At 57.2% G+C, this 17,072-nt stretch overlaps 1 protein-coding gene across 1 annotated transcript in view; it reads left to right on the plus strand.

The window, feature by feature from the left end:
- LOC144950428 (myosin-10-like) overlaps window positions 1-17,072 on the plus strand; it is a 125,087-nt gene that overhangs the window by 102,556 nt on the left and 5,459 nt on the right. The window contains exons 32-39 of the mRNA XM_078880531.1: window positions 2,669-2,917; window positions 3,716-3,928; window positions 5,079-5,291; window positions 11,721-11,882; window positions 12,417-12,545; window positions 14,115-14,203; window positions 14,765-14,888; window positions 15,935-16,143. Of these exons, the coding sequence (XP_078736657.1) occupies window positions 2,669-2,917; window positions 3,716-3,928; window positions 5,079-5,291; window positions 11,721-11,882; window positions 12,417-12,545; window positions 14,115-14,203; window positions 14,765-14,888; window positions 15,935-16,143 (1,388 nt within the window). The remainder of the gene's footprint in view (window positions 1-2,668; window positions 2,918-3,715; window positions 3,929-5,078; window positions 5,292-11,720; window positions 11,883-12,416; window positions 12,546-14,114; window positions 14,204-14,764; window positions 14,889-15,934; window positions 16,144-17,072) is intronic.

Genomic DNA, 17,072 nt, shown 5'->3' on the forward strand with positions numbered 1-17,072 from the left:
CACGGGACACCTGGGTCAGAGATTGAACTTAGAGATTTGCAGTCAGAGCACTGATACATGGTGACACCTGGGTCAAGGATTGAACTTAGAGATTTGCAGTCAGAGCACTGATACATGGTGACACCTGGGTCAGAGATTGAACTTAGAGATTTGCAGTCAGAGCACTGATACACGTGACACCTGGGTCAAGGATTGAACTTAGAGATTTGCAGTCAGAGCACTGATACACGGGGACACCTGGGTCAGGGATTGAACTTAGAGATTTGCAGTCAGAGCACTGATACACGTGACACCTGGGTCAGGGATTGAACTTAGAGATTTGCAGTCAGAGCACTGATACACGTGACACCTGGGTCAGGGATTGAACTTAGAGATTTGCAGTCAGAGCACTGATACACGTGACACCTGGGTCAAGGATTGAACTTAGAGATTTGCAGTCAGAGCACTGATACATGGTGACACCTGGGTCAGGGATTGAACTTAGAGATTTGCAGTCAGAGCACTGATACACGGGACACCTGGGTCAGGGATTGAACTTAGAGATTTGCAGTCAGAGCACTGACACACGGGGACACCTGGGTCAGGGATTGAACTTACAGTTTTGCAGTCAGAGCACTGATACACAGGACACCTGGGTCAGGGATTGAACTTAGAGTTTTGCAGTCACTGGCTCAGAGCACGGATACACGGTGACACCTGGGTCAGGGATTGAACTTAGAGTTTTGCAGTCAGAGCACTGATACACGGGACACCTGGGTCAGGGATTGAACTTAGAGTTTTGCAGTCACTGGCTCAGAGCATTGACACATGGGGACACCTGGGTCAGGGATTGAACTTAGAGTTTTGCAGTCACTGGCTCAGAGCATTGACACATGGGGACACCTGGGTCAGGGATTGAACTTAGAGTTTTGCAGTCAGAGCACTGATACACGGGACACCTGGGTCAGGGATTGAACTTACAGATTTGCAGTCAGAGCACTGATACACGGGACACCTGGGTCAGGGATTGAACTTAGAGTTTTGCAGTCAGAGCACTGACACATGGGGACACCTGGGTCAGGGATTGAACTTAGAGTTTTGCAGTCACTGGCTCAGAGCACTGATACACGTGACACCTGGGTCAGGGATTGAACTTACAGATTTGCAGTCAGAGCACTGACACATGGGGACACCTGGGTCAGAGATTGAACTTAGAGTTTTGCAGTCACTGGCTCAGAGCATTGACACATGGGGACACCTGGGTCAGAGATTGAACTTAGAGTTTTGCAGTCACTGACTCAGAGCACTGACACATGGGGACACCTGGGTCAGAGATTGAACTTAGAGTTTTGCAGTCACTGGCTCAGAGCATTGACACATGGGGACACCTGGGTCAGAGATTGAACTTAGAGTTTTGCAGTCACTGGCTCAGAGCACTGATACACGTGACACCTGGGTCAGGGATTGAACTTGGATTTAAACCACAACCAACACATTGGACACCTGCACTCGGATCAGAACTTGCTCTGGCTCAGAGCACCGATACGTGAGACTCGCAAAGCCAGGGACAGAACTTAGGATATCACAAGTGTTCCCTAACAGCACTTGCCCCAACAGCCCGAGTAGGCCACCTGGGGGAACCTTTGCCTTTGTGCGCTCACATGGATGTGCGTGCGAGCGCGCGTTCAGCTGTCGGGGAGCGGTGGCGCAGCGGTTAGCGCGCTGCGCTGCGAACCCGGCGGCCCGCCCACGCCCGACACCAGTTACTATCATCTGGACCGGTCCTGGGCCTCCCCTTGGTCGACTCAGCCTGAAATGAGTATCCGGTGCCGTGTTTGGCAAACATCGCCGCTCGGGGGAGACAAAGGCGGCCGGGCGTGGTGCTGGCTAGCCACATCTCCCCCCCCACTTCCATGTCGTTCCGGCCTTCATAGGTGCTACTCGCTAACAGCACTTGGCCCAAAAATCTGTTAGGGCTATGCGGGGGGTCTTTGTCTTTGTGAGTACGTGAGTGCGAGAGCACTAGTGTAGCGGTTAGCACACTTCACGGCCAGCACCGGCGACGGTCATCAGTACCGGTGCTGGGCCTCCCCTAGGTCGACTCGGCCTCGAGTGAGCAGCCGCCACGGTGTGTGGCAAACATCACCGCTCGGGGGAGACAAAGGCGGCCGGGCGTGGGTGCTGCCCCCCCCCCTTCGTACGCCACAGCGTGGGCCACTCGCCAAAGCGGCACTTGCCCCAACGAGTCTGAGTGGGTTAGTGGGTGAGTGAGTTAGTGGGTGAGTGGGTTAGTGGGTGAGTGGGTGAGTGGGTGAGTGGGTGAGTGGGTGAGTGGGTTAGTGGGTGAGTGGGTGAGTGGGTTAGTGGGTTAGTGGGTGAGTGGGTGAGTGGGTGAGTGGGTTAGTCGGTGAGTGGGTGAGTGGGTTAGTGGGTGAGTGGGTGAGTGGGTGAGTGGGTTAGTGGGTTAGTGGGTGAGTGGGTTAGTGGGTGAGTGGGTGAGTGGGTGAGTGGGTGAGTGAGTTAGTGGGTGAGTGGGTGAGTGGGTGAGTGGGTTAGTGGGTGAGTGGGTTAGTGGGTGAGTGGGTGAGTGGGTGAATGGGTGAATGGGTGAGTGGGTGAGTGGGTGAGTGGGTGAGTGGGTTGGTAGGATGGGGAGCTCAGCACCTTTGTCTTTGCCTTCGCCCGTCAGCTGTCGGACTCGAAGCGCCGTCTGGAGGAGGCCGGCGCGGCCCAGGAGACGCTCGAGGAGTCGAGGCGCAAGATGGCCAAGGAGGTGGAGGTGCTGACCCAGAGCCTGGAGGAGAAGACGGCGGCCTGCGACAAGTCCGACAAGACGCGCAACCGCCTGCAGCAGGAGCTGGAGGACGTCGTCATGGACTTGGATCACCAGCGGCAGGTGGTGGCCACGCTGGAGAAGAAGCAGAAGAAGTTCGACCAGGTGCGTCGCGCACGCACGCACGCAGGCACGCGCGCACGCGCACGCACACGCACGCACGCACACGCACGTACGCACGCACGCACGCGCACGCACGCGCACACACGCACGCACACGCAGCCGCCGGCGAGGTGTGCGGCGGGTGGCGGTGGCGGCGGTGGTGGTGCGATGGATGGTGGTTGGTGGTAGTGGTGATGATGGCGGTGGTGGTGGTGGCGGTGGTGGTGGTGATGAGGATGATGGTGGTGGTGCAATGGATGGTGGTTGGTGGTGGTAGTGGTGATGGTGGTGGTGGTGGTGATGATCGTGATGGTGGTGGTGAAGATGGTGGTGATGATGGTGGTGCAATAGATGATGGTGATGGTAGTGGTGATGATGATGGTGGTGGTGATGGTGGTGCAATGAATGGTTGTGATGGTGGTCCAATGGATGCCAATGATGGCGGTGATGATGGTGATGATGGCGATGATGATGGTGATGGTGGTGCAATGGATGGTTGTGATGGTGGTCAAATGGACGCCGATGATGGCGGTGATGATGGTGATGATGCTGATGGTGGTGCAATGGATGGTTGCGATGGTGGTCCAATGGATGCTGATGATAGCGGTGATGATCGTGATGATGGTGATGGCGGTGCAATGATTGGTTGCGATAGTGGTCCAATGGACACCTACCTCCACCAATCGATCGATCGGCGGTTGGCACACAGCTGACGACGCCGCCTATAATCGCAAACTGATGCTCACTCCCCACCCCCCTCCCCCCTCCCCACCCACCCACCCACCCACCCCACACCGTCAGATGCTGGCGGAGGAGAAGGCCGTGTCGTCGCGCTACGCGGACGAGCGCGACCGCGCCGAGGCGGAGGCTCGCGAGCGGGAGACCCGGGCGCTGTCGCTCGCCCGGGAACTCGACGAGGCGTCGTCCGCCCGCGACGACCTCGAGAAGGCCAACCGCTCCCTGCGCGCCGAGATGGACGACCTCGTCAGCTCCAAGGACGACGTCGGCAAGAGCGTGAGAGTCGCCCGCCCGCCCGCTCGACCGCTCGCCCGATCGATGGGTCGCGCGCGTGCTTGTGTCACCCGTGTCAATGCCCCGCCCGCTGATCTATCTGCTCCTCCAACTCTCCCGTTTGCACATTGTTCTAACCACTCGCCCACCCATTGTCCATTGTTCTAACCACTCGCCCACCCATTGTCCATTGTTCTAACCACTCGCCCACCCATTGGTCCATTGTTCTAACCACTCACCCACCCGTGTGTCCATTGTTCTACCCACTCGCCCACCCATTGTCCATTGTTTTAACCACTCCTGTTAGTCCAAGGTGAAGGTGGGAGGGTGGTGGCAAAATGTGGTTGCGCTCCCTCTAGTCAGTTTAACTTGGTGGGAGCTCACGAGAGGTGGGGGGGGGGGGGTCAGTGGTTACCAAACTCAGAACGAGAAAGAGACAGAAGATGCAGAGCGGAGGGTGAAGCAGTGGATGTGACAATGGTGGTGGTGGCTTCCGTGGTGGTGGTGGTGGTGGTCGTGTTGGTGGTGGTGGCGGTGGCGGTGGTGGTGGTAGTGTTGGTGTTGGTGGCGGCTGTGGTGGTGGTGGTGATGGTGGCAGCGGTGGTGATGGTGGCGGTGGTGGTGGTGGTGATGGCAGCGGTGGTGGTGGTGGTGGTGATGGCAGCGGTGGTGGTGGTGGTGGTGGTGGTGGCCGTGGTGGTGGCAGCGGTGGTGATGGTGGCGGTGGTGGTGGTGGTGGTGATGGCAGCGGTGGTGGTGGTGGTGGTGGTGGTCGTCGTGTTGGTGGTGGTGGCTGTGGTGGTGGCCGTGGTGGTGGCAGCGGTGGTGATGGGTGGCGGTGGTCGTGTTGGTGGTGGCAGCTGTGGTGGTGGCCGTGGTGGTGGCAGCGGTGGTGATGGTGGCGGTGATGGTGGCGATGGTGATGGCAGCGGTGGTGGTGGTGGTGATGGTGGCTGTGGTGGTGGCGGTGGTGGTGGTGGCGGTGGTGGTGGTAGCGGTGGTGGTGATGGTGGCGGTGGTCGTGTTGGTAGTGGTGGTGGCCGTGGTGATGGCGGCAGCAGCCGTGGTGGCCGTGACGGTGGCCGCGTTGGTAGCGGCGTTCGCTCACCGCGCGTGCCCCGGTCTCCGCCTGCGGCCGCGCCGGCGCCTTCAGGTGCACGAGCTGGAGAAGTCGAAGCGTGCGCTGGAGCAGCAGGTGGGCGAGATGAAGACGCAGCTGGAGGAGCTGGAGGACGAGCTGCAGGCCACGGAGGACGCCAAGCTGCGGCTGGAGGTGACGCTGCAGGCGCTGCGGGCGCAGTTCGAGCGCGACCTGCAGCAGCGCGACGACAGCAACGAGGAGAAGGCGCGCACGCTCGCCAAGCAGGTGAGGGTCGCTCGCGAACTCACACACGCTCGCCAAGCAGGTGAGGGTCGCTCGCGAACTCACTCGCGGACTCACGCACGCTCGCCAAGCAGGTGAGGGTCGCTCGCGAACTCACGAACTCACTCGCGGACTCACTCGCGAACTCACGCACGCTCGCCAAGCAGGTGAGGGTCGCTCGCGAACTCACGAACTCACTCGCGGACTCACTCGCGAACTCACGCACGCTCGCCAAGCAGGTGAGGGTCGCTCGCGAACTCACGAACTCACTCGCGGACTCACTCGCGAACTCACGCACGCTCGCCAAGCAGGTGAGGGTCGCTCGCGAACTCACGAACTCACTCGCGGACTCACTCGCGAACTCACGCACGCTCGCCAAGCAGGTGAGGGTCGCGCGCGAACTCACTCGCGAACTCACGAACTCACTCGCGGACTCACGCACGCTCGCCAAGCAGGTGAGGGTCGCTCGCGAACTCACTCGCGAACTCACGAACTCACTCGCGGACTCACTCGCGAACTCACGCACGCTCGCCAAGCAGGTGAGGGTCGCTCGCGAACTCACTCGCGAACTCACGAACTCACTCGCGGACTCACTCGCGAACTCACGCACGCTCGCCAAGCAAGTGAGGGTCGCTCGCGAACTCACTCGCGAACTCATGAACTCACTCGCGGACTCACTCGCGAACTCACGCACGCTCGCCAAGCAGGTGAGGGTCGCTCGCGAACTCACTCGCGAACTCACGAACTCACTCGCGGACTCACTCGCGAACTCACTCGCGAACTCACTCGCGAACTCACACACGCTCGCCAAGCAGGTGAGGGTCGCTCGCGAACTCACTCGCGAACTCACGAACTCACTCGCGGACTCACGAATTCACTCACGAACTCACTCGCGAACTCACTCGCGAACTCACACACGCTCGCCAAGCAGGTGAGGGTCGCTCGCGAACTCACTCGCGAACTCACGAACTCACTCGCGGACTCACGAATTCACTCGCGAACTCACTCGCGAACTCACTCACGAACTCACGAACTCACTCGCGGACTCACGAATTCACTCACGAACTCACTCGCGAACTCACGAACTCACTCGCGGACTCACGAATTCACTCACGAACTCACTCGCGAACTCACTCGCGAACTCACACACGCTCGCCAAGCAGGTGAGGGTCGCTCGCGAACTCACACACGCTCGCCAAGCAGGTGAGGGTCGCTCGCGAACTCACTCGCGGACTCACGCACGCTCGCCAAGCAGGTGAGGGTCGCTCGCGAACTCACGAACTCACTCGCGGACTCACTCGCGAACTCACGCACGCTCGCCAAGCAGGTGAGGGTCGCTCGCGAACTCACGAACTCACTCGCGGACTCACTCGCGAACTCACGCACGCTCGCCAAGCAGGTGAGGGTCGCTCGCGAACTCACGAACTCACTCGCGGACTCACTCGCGAACTCACGCACGCTCGCCAAGCAGGTGAGGGTCGCTCGCGAACTCACGAACTCACTCGCGGACTCACTCGCGAACTCACGCACGCTCGCCAAGCAGGTGAGGGTCGCGCGCGAACTCACTCGCGAACTCACGAACTCACTCGCGGACTCACGCACGCTCGCCAAGCAGGTGAGGGTCGCTCGCGAACTCACTCGCGAACTCACGAACTCACTCGCGGACTCACTCGCGAACTCACGCACGCTCGCCAAGCAGGTGAGGGTCGCTCGCGAACTCACTCGCGAACTCACGAACTCACTCGCGGACTCACTCGCGAACTCACGCACGCTCGCCAAGCAAGTGAGGGTCGCTCGCGAACTCACTCGCGAACTCATGAACTCACTCGCGGACTCACTCGCGAACTCACGCACGCTCGCCAAGCAGGTGAGGGTCGCTCGCGAACTCACTCGCGAACTCACGAACTCACTCGCGGACTCACTCGCGAACTCACTCGCGAACTCACTCGCGAACTCACACACGCTCGCCAAGCAGGTGAGGGTCGCTCGCGAACTCACTCGCGAACTCACGAACTCACTCGCGGACTCACGAATTCACTCACGAACTCACTCGCGAACTCACTCGCGAACTCACACACGCTCGCCAAGCAGGTGAGGGTCGCTCGCGAACTCACTCGCGAACTCACGAACTCACTCGCGGACTCACGAATTCACTCGCGAACTCACTCGCGAACTCACTCACGAACTCACGAACTCACTCGCGGACTCACGAATTCACTCACGAACTCACTCGCGAACTCACGAACTCACTCGCGGACTCACGAATTCACTCACGAACTCACTCGCGAACTCACTCGCGAACTCACACACGCTCGCCAAGCAGGTGAGGGTCGCTCACGAATTCACTCGCGAACTCACGCACGAACTCACGCATGCTCGCCAAGCTGGTGAGGGTCGCTCACGAACTCACGCACGAACTCACGCACGAACTCACGCATGCTCGCCAAGCTGGTGAGGGTCGCTCGCGAACTCACTCGCGAACTCACGAACTCACTCGCGGACTCACGAATTCACTCACGAACTCACTCGCGAACTCACTCGCGAACTCACACACGCTCGCCAAGCAGGTGAGGGTCGCTCGCGAACTCACTCGCGAACTCACGAACTCACTCGCGGACTCACGAATTCACTCACGAACTCACTCGCGAACTCACGAACTCACTCGCGGACTCACGAATTCACTCACGAACTCACTCGCGAACTCACTCGCGAACTCACGCACGCTCGCCAAGCAGGTGAGGGTCGCTCGCGAACTCACTCGCGAACTCACGAACTCACTCGCGGACTCACGAATTCACTCACGAACTCACTCGCGAACTCACGAACTCACTCGCGGACTCACGAATTCACTCACGAACTCACTCGCGAACTCACTCGCGAACTCACACACGCTCGCCAAGCAGGTGAGGGTCGCGCTCGGACACTCTATACGTGAGTCTATGGGTCTCTGTGTGAGTCTATGGGTCTCTGTGTGAGTCTATGGGTCTCTGTGTGAGTCTATGGGTCTCTGTGTGAGTCTATGGGTCTCTGTGTGAGTCTATGGGTCTCTGTGTGAGTCTATGGGTCTCTGTGTGAGTCTATGGGTCTCTGCGTGAGTCTATGGGTCTCTGTGTGAGTCTATGGGTCTCTGTGTGAGTCTATGGGTCTCTGTGTGAGTCTATGGGTCTCTATGTGAGTCTATGGGTCTGTGTGAGTCTATGGGTCTCTGTGTGAGTCTATGGGTCTCTGTGTGAGTCTATGGGTCTCTGTGTGAGTCTATGGGTCTCTGTGTGAGTCTATGGGTCTCTACGTGAGTCTATGGGTCTGTGTGAGTCTATGGGTCTCTGTGTGAGTCTATGGGTCTCTGTGTGAGTCTATGGGTCTCTACGTGAGTCTATGGGTCTGTGTGAGTCTATGGGTCTCTGTGTGAGTCTATGGGTCTCTGTGTGAGTCTATGGGTCTGTGTGAGTCTATGGGTCTCTACGTGAGTCTATGGGTCTGTGTGAGTTTATGGATCTCTGTGTGAGTCTATGGGTCTCTGTGTGAGTCTATGGGTCTCTGTGTGAGTCTATGGGTCTCTGTGTGAGTCTATGGGTCTCTGTGTGAGTCTATGGGTCTCTGCGTGAGTCTATGGGTCTCTGTGTGAGTCTATGGGTCTCTGTGTGAGTCTATGGGTCTCTGTGTGAGTCTATGGGTCTCTACGTGAGTCTATGGGTCTGTGTGAGTCTATGGGTCTCTGTGTGAGTCTATGGGTCTCTGTGTGAGTCTATGGGTCTCTGTGTGAGTCTATGGGTCTGTGTGAGTCTATGGGTCTCTGTGTGAGTCTATGGGTCTCTGTGTGGGTCTATGGGTCTCTGTGTGAGTCTATGGGTCTCTGTGTGAGTCTATGGGTCTCTATGCGAGTCTATGGGTCTCTGTGTGAGTCTATGGGTCTCTGTGTGAGTCTATGGGTCTCTACGTGAGTCTATGGGTCTGTGTGAGTCTATGGGTCTCTGTGTGAGTCTATGGGTCTCTGTGTGAGTCTATGGGTCTCTGTGTGAGTCTATGGGTCTCTGTGTGAGTCTATGGGTCTCTACGTGAGTCTATGGGTCTGTGTGAGTCTATGGGTCTCTGTGTGAGTCTATGGGTCTCTGTGTGAGTCTATGGGTCTCTACGTGAGTCTATGGGTCTGTGTGAGTCTATGGGTCTCTGTGTGAGTCTATGGGTCTCTGTGTGAGTCTATGGGTCTCTGTGTGTGTCTATGGGTCTCTGTGTGAGTCTATGGGTCTCTACGTGAGTCTATGGGTCTGTGTGAGTCTATGGGTCTCTGTGTGAGTCTATGGGTCTCTGTGTGAGTCTATGGGTCTCTACGTGAGTCTATGGGTCTGTGTGAGTCTATGGGTCTCTGTGTGAGTCTATGGGTCTCTGTGTGAGTCTATGGGTCTGTGTGAGTCTATGGGTCTCTACGTGAGTCTATGGGTCTGTGTGAGTCTATGGGTCTCTGTGTGAGTCTATGGGTCTCTGTGTGAGTCTATGGGTCTCTGTGTGAGTCTATGGGTCTCTGTGTGAGTCTATGGGTCTCTGTGTGAGTCTATGGGTCTCTGCGTGAGTCTATGGGTCTCTGTGTGAGTCTATGGGTCTCTGTGTGAGTCTATGGGTCTCTGTGTGAGTCTATGGGTCTCTGTGTGGGTCTATGGGTCTCTGTGTGGGTCTATGGGTCTCTACGTGAGTCTATGGGTCTGTGTGAGTCTATGGGTCTCTGTGTGAGTCTATGGGTCTCTGTGTGAGTCTATGGGTCTGTGTGAGTCTATGGGTCTCTGTGTGAGTCTATGGGTCTCTGTGTGGGTCTATGGGTCTCTGTGTGAGTCTATGGGTCTCTGTGTGAGTCTATGGGTCTCTATGCGAGTCTATGGGTCTCTGTGTGAGTCTATGGGTCTCTGTGTGAGTCTATGGGTCTCTGTGTGAGTCTATGGGTCTCTGTGTGGGTCTATGGGTCTCTGTGTGAGTCTATGGGTCTCTGTGTGAGTCTATGGGTCTCTGTGTGGGTCTATGGGTCTCTACGTGAGTCTATGGGTCTGTGTGAGTCTATGGGTCTCTGTGTGAGTCTATGGGTCTCTGTGTGAGTCTATGGGTCTGTGTGAGTCTATGGGTCTCTGTGTGAGTCTATGGGTCTCTGTGTGGGTCTATGGGTCTCTGTGTGAGTCTATGGGTCTCTGTGTGAGTCTATGGGTCTCTATGCGAGTCTATGGGTCTCTGTGTGAGTCTATGGGTCTCTGTGTGAGTCTATGGGTCTCTGTGTGAGTCTATGGGTCTCTGTGTGGGTCTATGGGTCTCTGTGTGAGTCTATGGGTCTCTGTGTGAGTCTATGGGTCTCTATGCGAGTCTATGGGTCTCTGTGTGAGTCTATGGGTCTCTGTGTGAGTCTATGGGTCTCTGTGTGAGTCTATGGGTCTCTGTGTGAGTCTATGGGTCTCTATGCGAGTCTATGGGTCTCTATGTGAGTCTATGGGTCTCTGTGTGAGTCTATGGGTCTCTGTGTGAGTCTATGGGTCTCTGTGTGAGTCTATGGGTCTCTGTGTGGGTCTATGGGTCTCTGTGTGGGTCTATGGGTCTCTGTGTGGGTCTATGGGTCTCTGTGTGAGTCTATGGGTCTCTGTGTGAGTCTATGGGTCTCTGTGTGAGTCTATGGGTCTCTGTGTGGGTCTATGGGTCTCTGTGTGGGTCTATGGGTCTCTGTGTGAGTCTATGGGTCTCTGTGTGAGTCTATGGGTCTCTGTGTGAGTCTATGGGTCTCTGTGTGGGTCTATGGGTCTCTGTGTGGGTCTATGGGTCTCTGTGTGAGTCTATGGGTCTCTGTGTGAGTCTATGGGTCTCTATGCGAGTCTATGGGTCTCTATGTGAGTCTATGGGTCTCTGTGTGAGTCTATGGGTCTCTGTGTGAGTCTATGGGTCTCTGTGTGAGTCTATGGGTCTCTGTGTGGGTCTATGGGTCTCTGTGTGGGTCTATGGGTCTCTGTGTGAGTCTATGGGTCTCTGTGTGAGTCTATGGGTCTCTGTGTGAGTCTATGGGTCTCTGTGTGGGTCTATGGGTCTCTGTGTGGGTCTATGGGTCTCTGTGTGAGTCTATGGGTCTCTGTGTGAGTCTATGGGTCTCTGTGTGAGTCTATGGGTCTCTGTGTGAGTCTATGGGTCTCTGTGTGAGTCTATGGGTCTCTGTGTGGGTCTATGGGTCTCTGTGTGGGTCTATGGGTCTCTGTGTGAGTCTATGGGTCTCTGTGTGAGTCTATGGGTCTCTGTGTGAGTCTATGGGTCTCTGTGTGAGTCTATGGGTCTCTGTGTGAGTCTATGGGTCTCCACATGAGTCTACGTGCCTCCGCGTGAGAGTCCCATCAACTCACCGCACTTGGAGAAACCCAATCCTCGCCGGTACCGAGACGTCTCCCTGACCTCCGCGTGTCCCCCCCCCCCGGCAAGGTGCGGGAGCTCGAGTCGGAGCTTGAGGACGAGCGCAAGCAGCGGGCGGCGACAGGCGGCGCGCGGAAGAAGCTGGAGGGAGACCTGGCGGACATGGAGGGGCAGCTGGACGCCTCCAGCAAGGCCCGCGAGGAGGTGGTCAAGCAGCTGCGCAAGCTGCAGGTGAGGAGCTGCGGCCTGATGTGCCGTGGCGGGTGGCCTGTACCGTGGCGGGCGGAGGTGCAAGCGCGCCGGGTCGTGGCGGCGAGTGTGGAGGGCGTTTGGCGGGCGCCGTCGCTGGGACGCTAGCGCGCTCCGGTGTGTCGCTCCCTCCGCCTCGACGCCTCGCACGCTTCTCAGCCCTCGCCTCGCTCCCCTTCCCTCCCTTCCTTCCATTTGTATCCCTCTCACACTCTCTCCCACCCCTCCCTCCTTGCCTCCCTCCCCTCCCTCCCCTCCTCCATCACTACCCCTCTCACACTCTCTCCCACCCCTCCCTCCCTCCCTCCATCTCTACACCTCTCAAACTCTCACCCCTCCCTCCCTCCATCTCATTCCTTTCCTCCCTCCCTCCCTCCCTCCCTGAATCTCCTCCCCCTCCCCTCCTTCCCTAACCCTCTCCCCTCTCCCCCCTCCCCTCCCGTCCTTCCCTAACCCTCTCCCCTCCCCTCCTTCCCCCCTCCCCTCCCCCCTCCCCTCCCCCCCCTCCCCCCGCAGGCCCAGCTGAAGGATGTGCAGCGGGAGGCGGAGGAGGCTCACAGCTCGCGCGAGGAGGTGGCGGCGCAGGCTCGCGAAAAGGAGAAGAAGATGAAGAGCCTGGAGACGCAGCTGCTGCACCTGCAGGAGGTGCGCACGCACCCCGGCCCAGGCCGCGGGACCAGGCCAATGTAGTACTCTTAGTTCTTTCGGTAAAGTCACCATGTAGGTAGAAAAGTAAAATAAATCACTTCTAGATGTGAAGCTTTCGTGACTGCAAGGATTCATACTCTTAGTTCTTTCGGTAAAGTCACCACGTAGGTAGAAAATGAAATTAAAATTAATAAAAATAAAATAATAAAATCACGACGTTTCGGAGGCAACACAAGTCTCCGTCATCAGGTGGGACCGTCACAGCCAGATTTGCTGCATCGAGTGAGGCAGGGATTCCAAGATGCAAGTTCTTAAATACAAGTTAAGGGGGAGGAGAGGGGGGGGGAGCTTATCAGAATGTGGTACACAGCAGCATTTTATTTTATTTTTATGAATTTTAATTTAATTTTTTTACCTACATGGTGACTTTACCGAAAGAACTAAGAGTATAAATCCTTGCAGTCACGAAAGCTTCAAATCTAGAATGGCCGGAGCAGTCCCGGTGTGACCGATGTAAACCCGGTGTGCCCACACCGGTAGAGCTCCGGTGTAGCCGATACAGTCCCCGTGTGGCGGACTCAGTTTTGCGGCCCTGTGTGTCGGCCATCGTAGTGTCAGCGTGGCCGGGACAGCTTCTCCGTTGGCTTTAGATGGGGGGGGGTGGGGGTTGTCCCACCCTTCCCCCGCAACCTCTTTTTCCACCGGCACATCCGAGCCGTGCCGGGGGAACCCGTGCCGGGGCCAGCCGTGTCGCGGCTCAGGAGGGGCCCCGGAAGGTTGCCTTTCCACCGCAGAAGCCGAGCCGCGCCACCCACACCAGACGGCGTCCAACGAGCGGAGGCGCGGTAGTGACACCGCGTCCTCACCGCATGCAGGCCGGCGTCACGTGCGCACGGGCGGGCGCGTCGTTAGCTAGCCCCGCTCCTCCTCCTCGTGGCCCCGCTTGGCCACGAGGCAGATTCAGAAGTCCTCTCGCGAGGCCGGCGGCGTCGTCACGGTGTTCCGGCTCGGCAGACAGCCTCGTGCTGCTGGCGCGGGAGGTGCGGCGGGGAGAAAAGGGTTACCGAGTCAACGCCCCACCGCCCCGCTCGCCCCGCCGTGCACGACACGTGCTTTTGTCGTCGTCTTGTCGTCGTTGTTGTTGTTGTTCTTGGTTCTTTCGGTAAAGTCGCGTAGAAGGGAAAAAAAATGATAATAATAATAATAACATAAATACAATTCTCACGACGTTTCGGCCACAACGCAAGCAGCCGTCCTCAGGTGAAGAACAGGTCTGTCGGAAAGACAGCGTCTGATGACCTGTCGGGAAGGCAGCGTCTGATGACCTGTTCTTCACCTGAGGACGGCTGCTTGCGTTGTGGCCGAAACGTCGTGAGAATTGTATTTTATTATGTTTTAGCTTTATTATTTTATTATTTCCCTTCTACGTGACGACTTTACCGAAAGAACCAAGAAGATGAATCCCTGCAGTCACGAAAGAAGCTTTAAATCGAAAGTTGTTGTTTATTGTTGTTGTTGTTTATTGTTGTTGTTTATTGTTGTTGTTGTCGTCGTGTACGTTTGCAGGAGTTGGCGGCGGCTGAGCGAGCGCGCCGCACCGTGGAGCAGGAGAGAGACGACCTGGCCGAGGAGATCGCGGGGAACACGAGCGGCAAGTGAGTGTGCGACACAGCAGCCCTACCGCCCTGCGGCAGCCCCAACCCTCCCCCTCTCCTCCACCTCCTTCCTGCCCCTGCACCACCACGCCCGCGGCCGGCACCCTCTTCCCTCCTGGCACTCGCCAACGGCCACGGTTACACCATTGGAACCTCATTTGGCAGTAAAAAATATGATAATTGTTTTTTTTTTACCCTTCTATCTGGCAACAAAACTGACACCTTTTTTACAAGGAGTCAAGCTTGCATAGACCACAATACCTGCGGTCATAATGCAAACAAAAAACACAACTCTGATAATATATGCACTGTCCTTGAAGTTGATTGGTCCACACCCGAGACAGCTTTCCTTAGAGCTCTAACTTCAAGGACAGTGCATACATTATCAGAGTTATGTTTTTTGTTTGCATTATGGCTGCAGGTATTGTGGTCTATGCAAACATGACTCCTTGTAAAAAAGGTGTCAGTTTTGTTGCCAGATAGTAGGGTAAAAAAAACACTCACCAACGGCCACGGCGTTTGTCTCCGTGCGCGTGGCGGTGGCGGTGATGGTGGCGGCAGGTCGGCCATGATGGATGACAAGCGGCGCCTGGAGGCGAGAATCTCGCAGCTGGAGGAGGAGCTGGAGGAGGAACAGGGAGCCACGGAGCTCTCCAACGAGCGGCTACGCAAGGCGTCCGCGCAGGTGCGTAGGCCTCGGCAAGGTAAGGTAAAAGTTACCCTTTAGCAGGTAAGTTAAAAGGTCAAAGGTAAAATGCAACGAGCCTACCTTTACCCTACCTTTTACCCTCATCCCATACAAATTATCCGATTACAGGGAAATTACTGGGGTACTACACATGAGAAAGGTTTTTAACGATGCATGCTATAAGGTAGAGCGCTTCATACATATAGAATACTCTCGAATCGGGCGTTGAGGCTGTCGACGAAACCGTCCTCCATAACAACCTCCACGTCCCAGTCGTCTTGGTCGATGGCGATCTCATCAACGACCTGATCGAGTGCGTCATCGCCATCGTCCTCGGACGAACGACAGGCAATAAGATCCTGCGTCGCTCCGGCCCAGTTAGACGGAACCTTCAGGCAGCCGACGTCCCGAGCTCGCTGCCTGGGGGGCGAGCGCGTTGCTCTTCTTGAGGTGGGTTCTCTACCCTGACGCGTTCGTGTGGGTGGAAAACCACTTCCCTTGCTTGTACATGGGGATCACCCTCCATCCAATGGTGCGCGCGTTTGCTCCCACGGACTACGTCCTCTAGTGCCTCGACCTCAAGGACGTGGTCCGTCTCCATCTGGTCCGACACCAATGATCGCAATTTAAAACGGAGGCCACGGACTGCGCCACGCAGCTTTTAGCGGTAAACAAGGCACCGTAGTTACCGGGTAATACTTCGCGCTACCTTTACCCTACCGGGTATGTCTTCCGAGCTACCTTTACCCTACCCTTTACCTTACCCCCTGGCATGTCGAAACCTTTACCCTTTTACCTTTACCCTTTTACCCGATTAAAAAGGTCATTTACCTTACCTTGCCGAGGCCTACAGGTATGGCCGGGTTGACGGGGTGGGGGGGGGGGGCGGACGGGGGAGAAGGAAATGGGGGATATAGGTCGGGGGGGAGGGGGGGAGGAGACGCCGATGATTTAGCGACAACACCGACGCTCCCGTCGGGGACGACCGAGAATCTACGGCGGCGGCGTCCCTCTCACCGCGCCCCTCCCCTCCCCCCCTCCAGGCAGAGCAGCTGAGCTCGGAGCTGACCGGCGAGCGTGGCCAGTCGCAGCGAGCGGAGAGCGCCCGCCAGCAGCTCGAGCGGCAGAACAAGGAGCTGCAGGTGAAGCTGCAGGAGATGGAGGCGGCCTTCCGCTCCAAGGCCAAGTCGTCGCAGGCCGCGCTCGAGGCCAAGATCGGCCAGCTGGAGGAGCAGCTCGATGTGGAGACAAAGTACGCCTCGCCGAGGACACCACCACCACCAACGCCACCACCACCACCGCCACCACCGCCGCCACCCCCGCCACCACCACCACCGCCACCACTACCACGGCTACCGCCACCACCGCCACCACCGCCACCACCACCACGGCCACCGCCACCACCGCCACCACCACCACCACCGCCACCGCAACACACCGGCGCTGGAATCACGATGGAATCGGAACGCCGCACCACCATCCCCCCCCGCACCACCATCACCACCGCCACCGCAACACACCGGCGCTGGAATCGCGATGGAATCGGAACGCCGCACCACCATCCCCCCCCCACCACCATCACCACCGCCTTGCGGAAATCGGGATAGCCAATTGCGCTAATCGGAGGTGCAGGGGAAGGATAACAAACTGTGGGTTTCTGTGTGAGTCTGTGGGTCTCTGTGTGAGTCTATAGGTCTTTGTCCCATTCTATAGGTCTCTGTGTGAGTCTATGGGTATCTGTAAGTCTATAAGTCTGTGAGAGTCTATGGCTCTCTGTGTGAGTCTATGGGTCTCTGTGTGAGTCTATGGGTCTCTGTGTGAGTCTACGGGTCTCTGTGTGAGTCTATGGGTCTCTGCGTGAGTCTATGGGTCTCTGTGTGAGTCTATGGGTCTCTGTAGTGAGTCTATGGGTCTCTGTGTGAGTCTACGGGTCTCTGTGTGAGTCTACGGGTCTCTGTGTGAGTCTATGGGTCTCTGTGTGAGTCTATGGGTCTCTGTGTGAGTCTATGGGTCTCTGTGTGAGTCTACGGGTCTCTGTGTGAGTCTACGGGTCTCTGTGTGAGTCTATGGGTCTCTGTGTGAGTCTATGGGTCTCTGTGTGATTCTATGTGTCTCTGTGTGAGTCTACGGGTCTCTGTGTGAGTCTACGGGTCTCTGTGTGAGTCTATGGGTCTCTGCGTG

This window comes from Lampetra fluviatilis, chromosome 58 (genome assembly GCF_964198595.1).
Source record: "Lampetra fluviatilis chromosome 58, kcLamFluv1.1, whole genome shotgun sequence".
NCBI lineage: Eukaryota > Metazoa > Chordata > Hyperoartia > Petromyzontiformes > Petromyzontidae > Lampetra > Lampetra fluviatilis.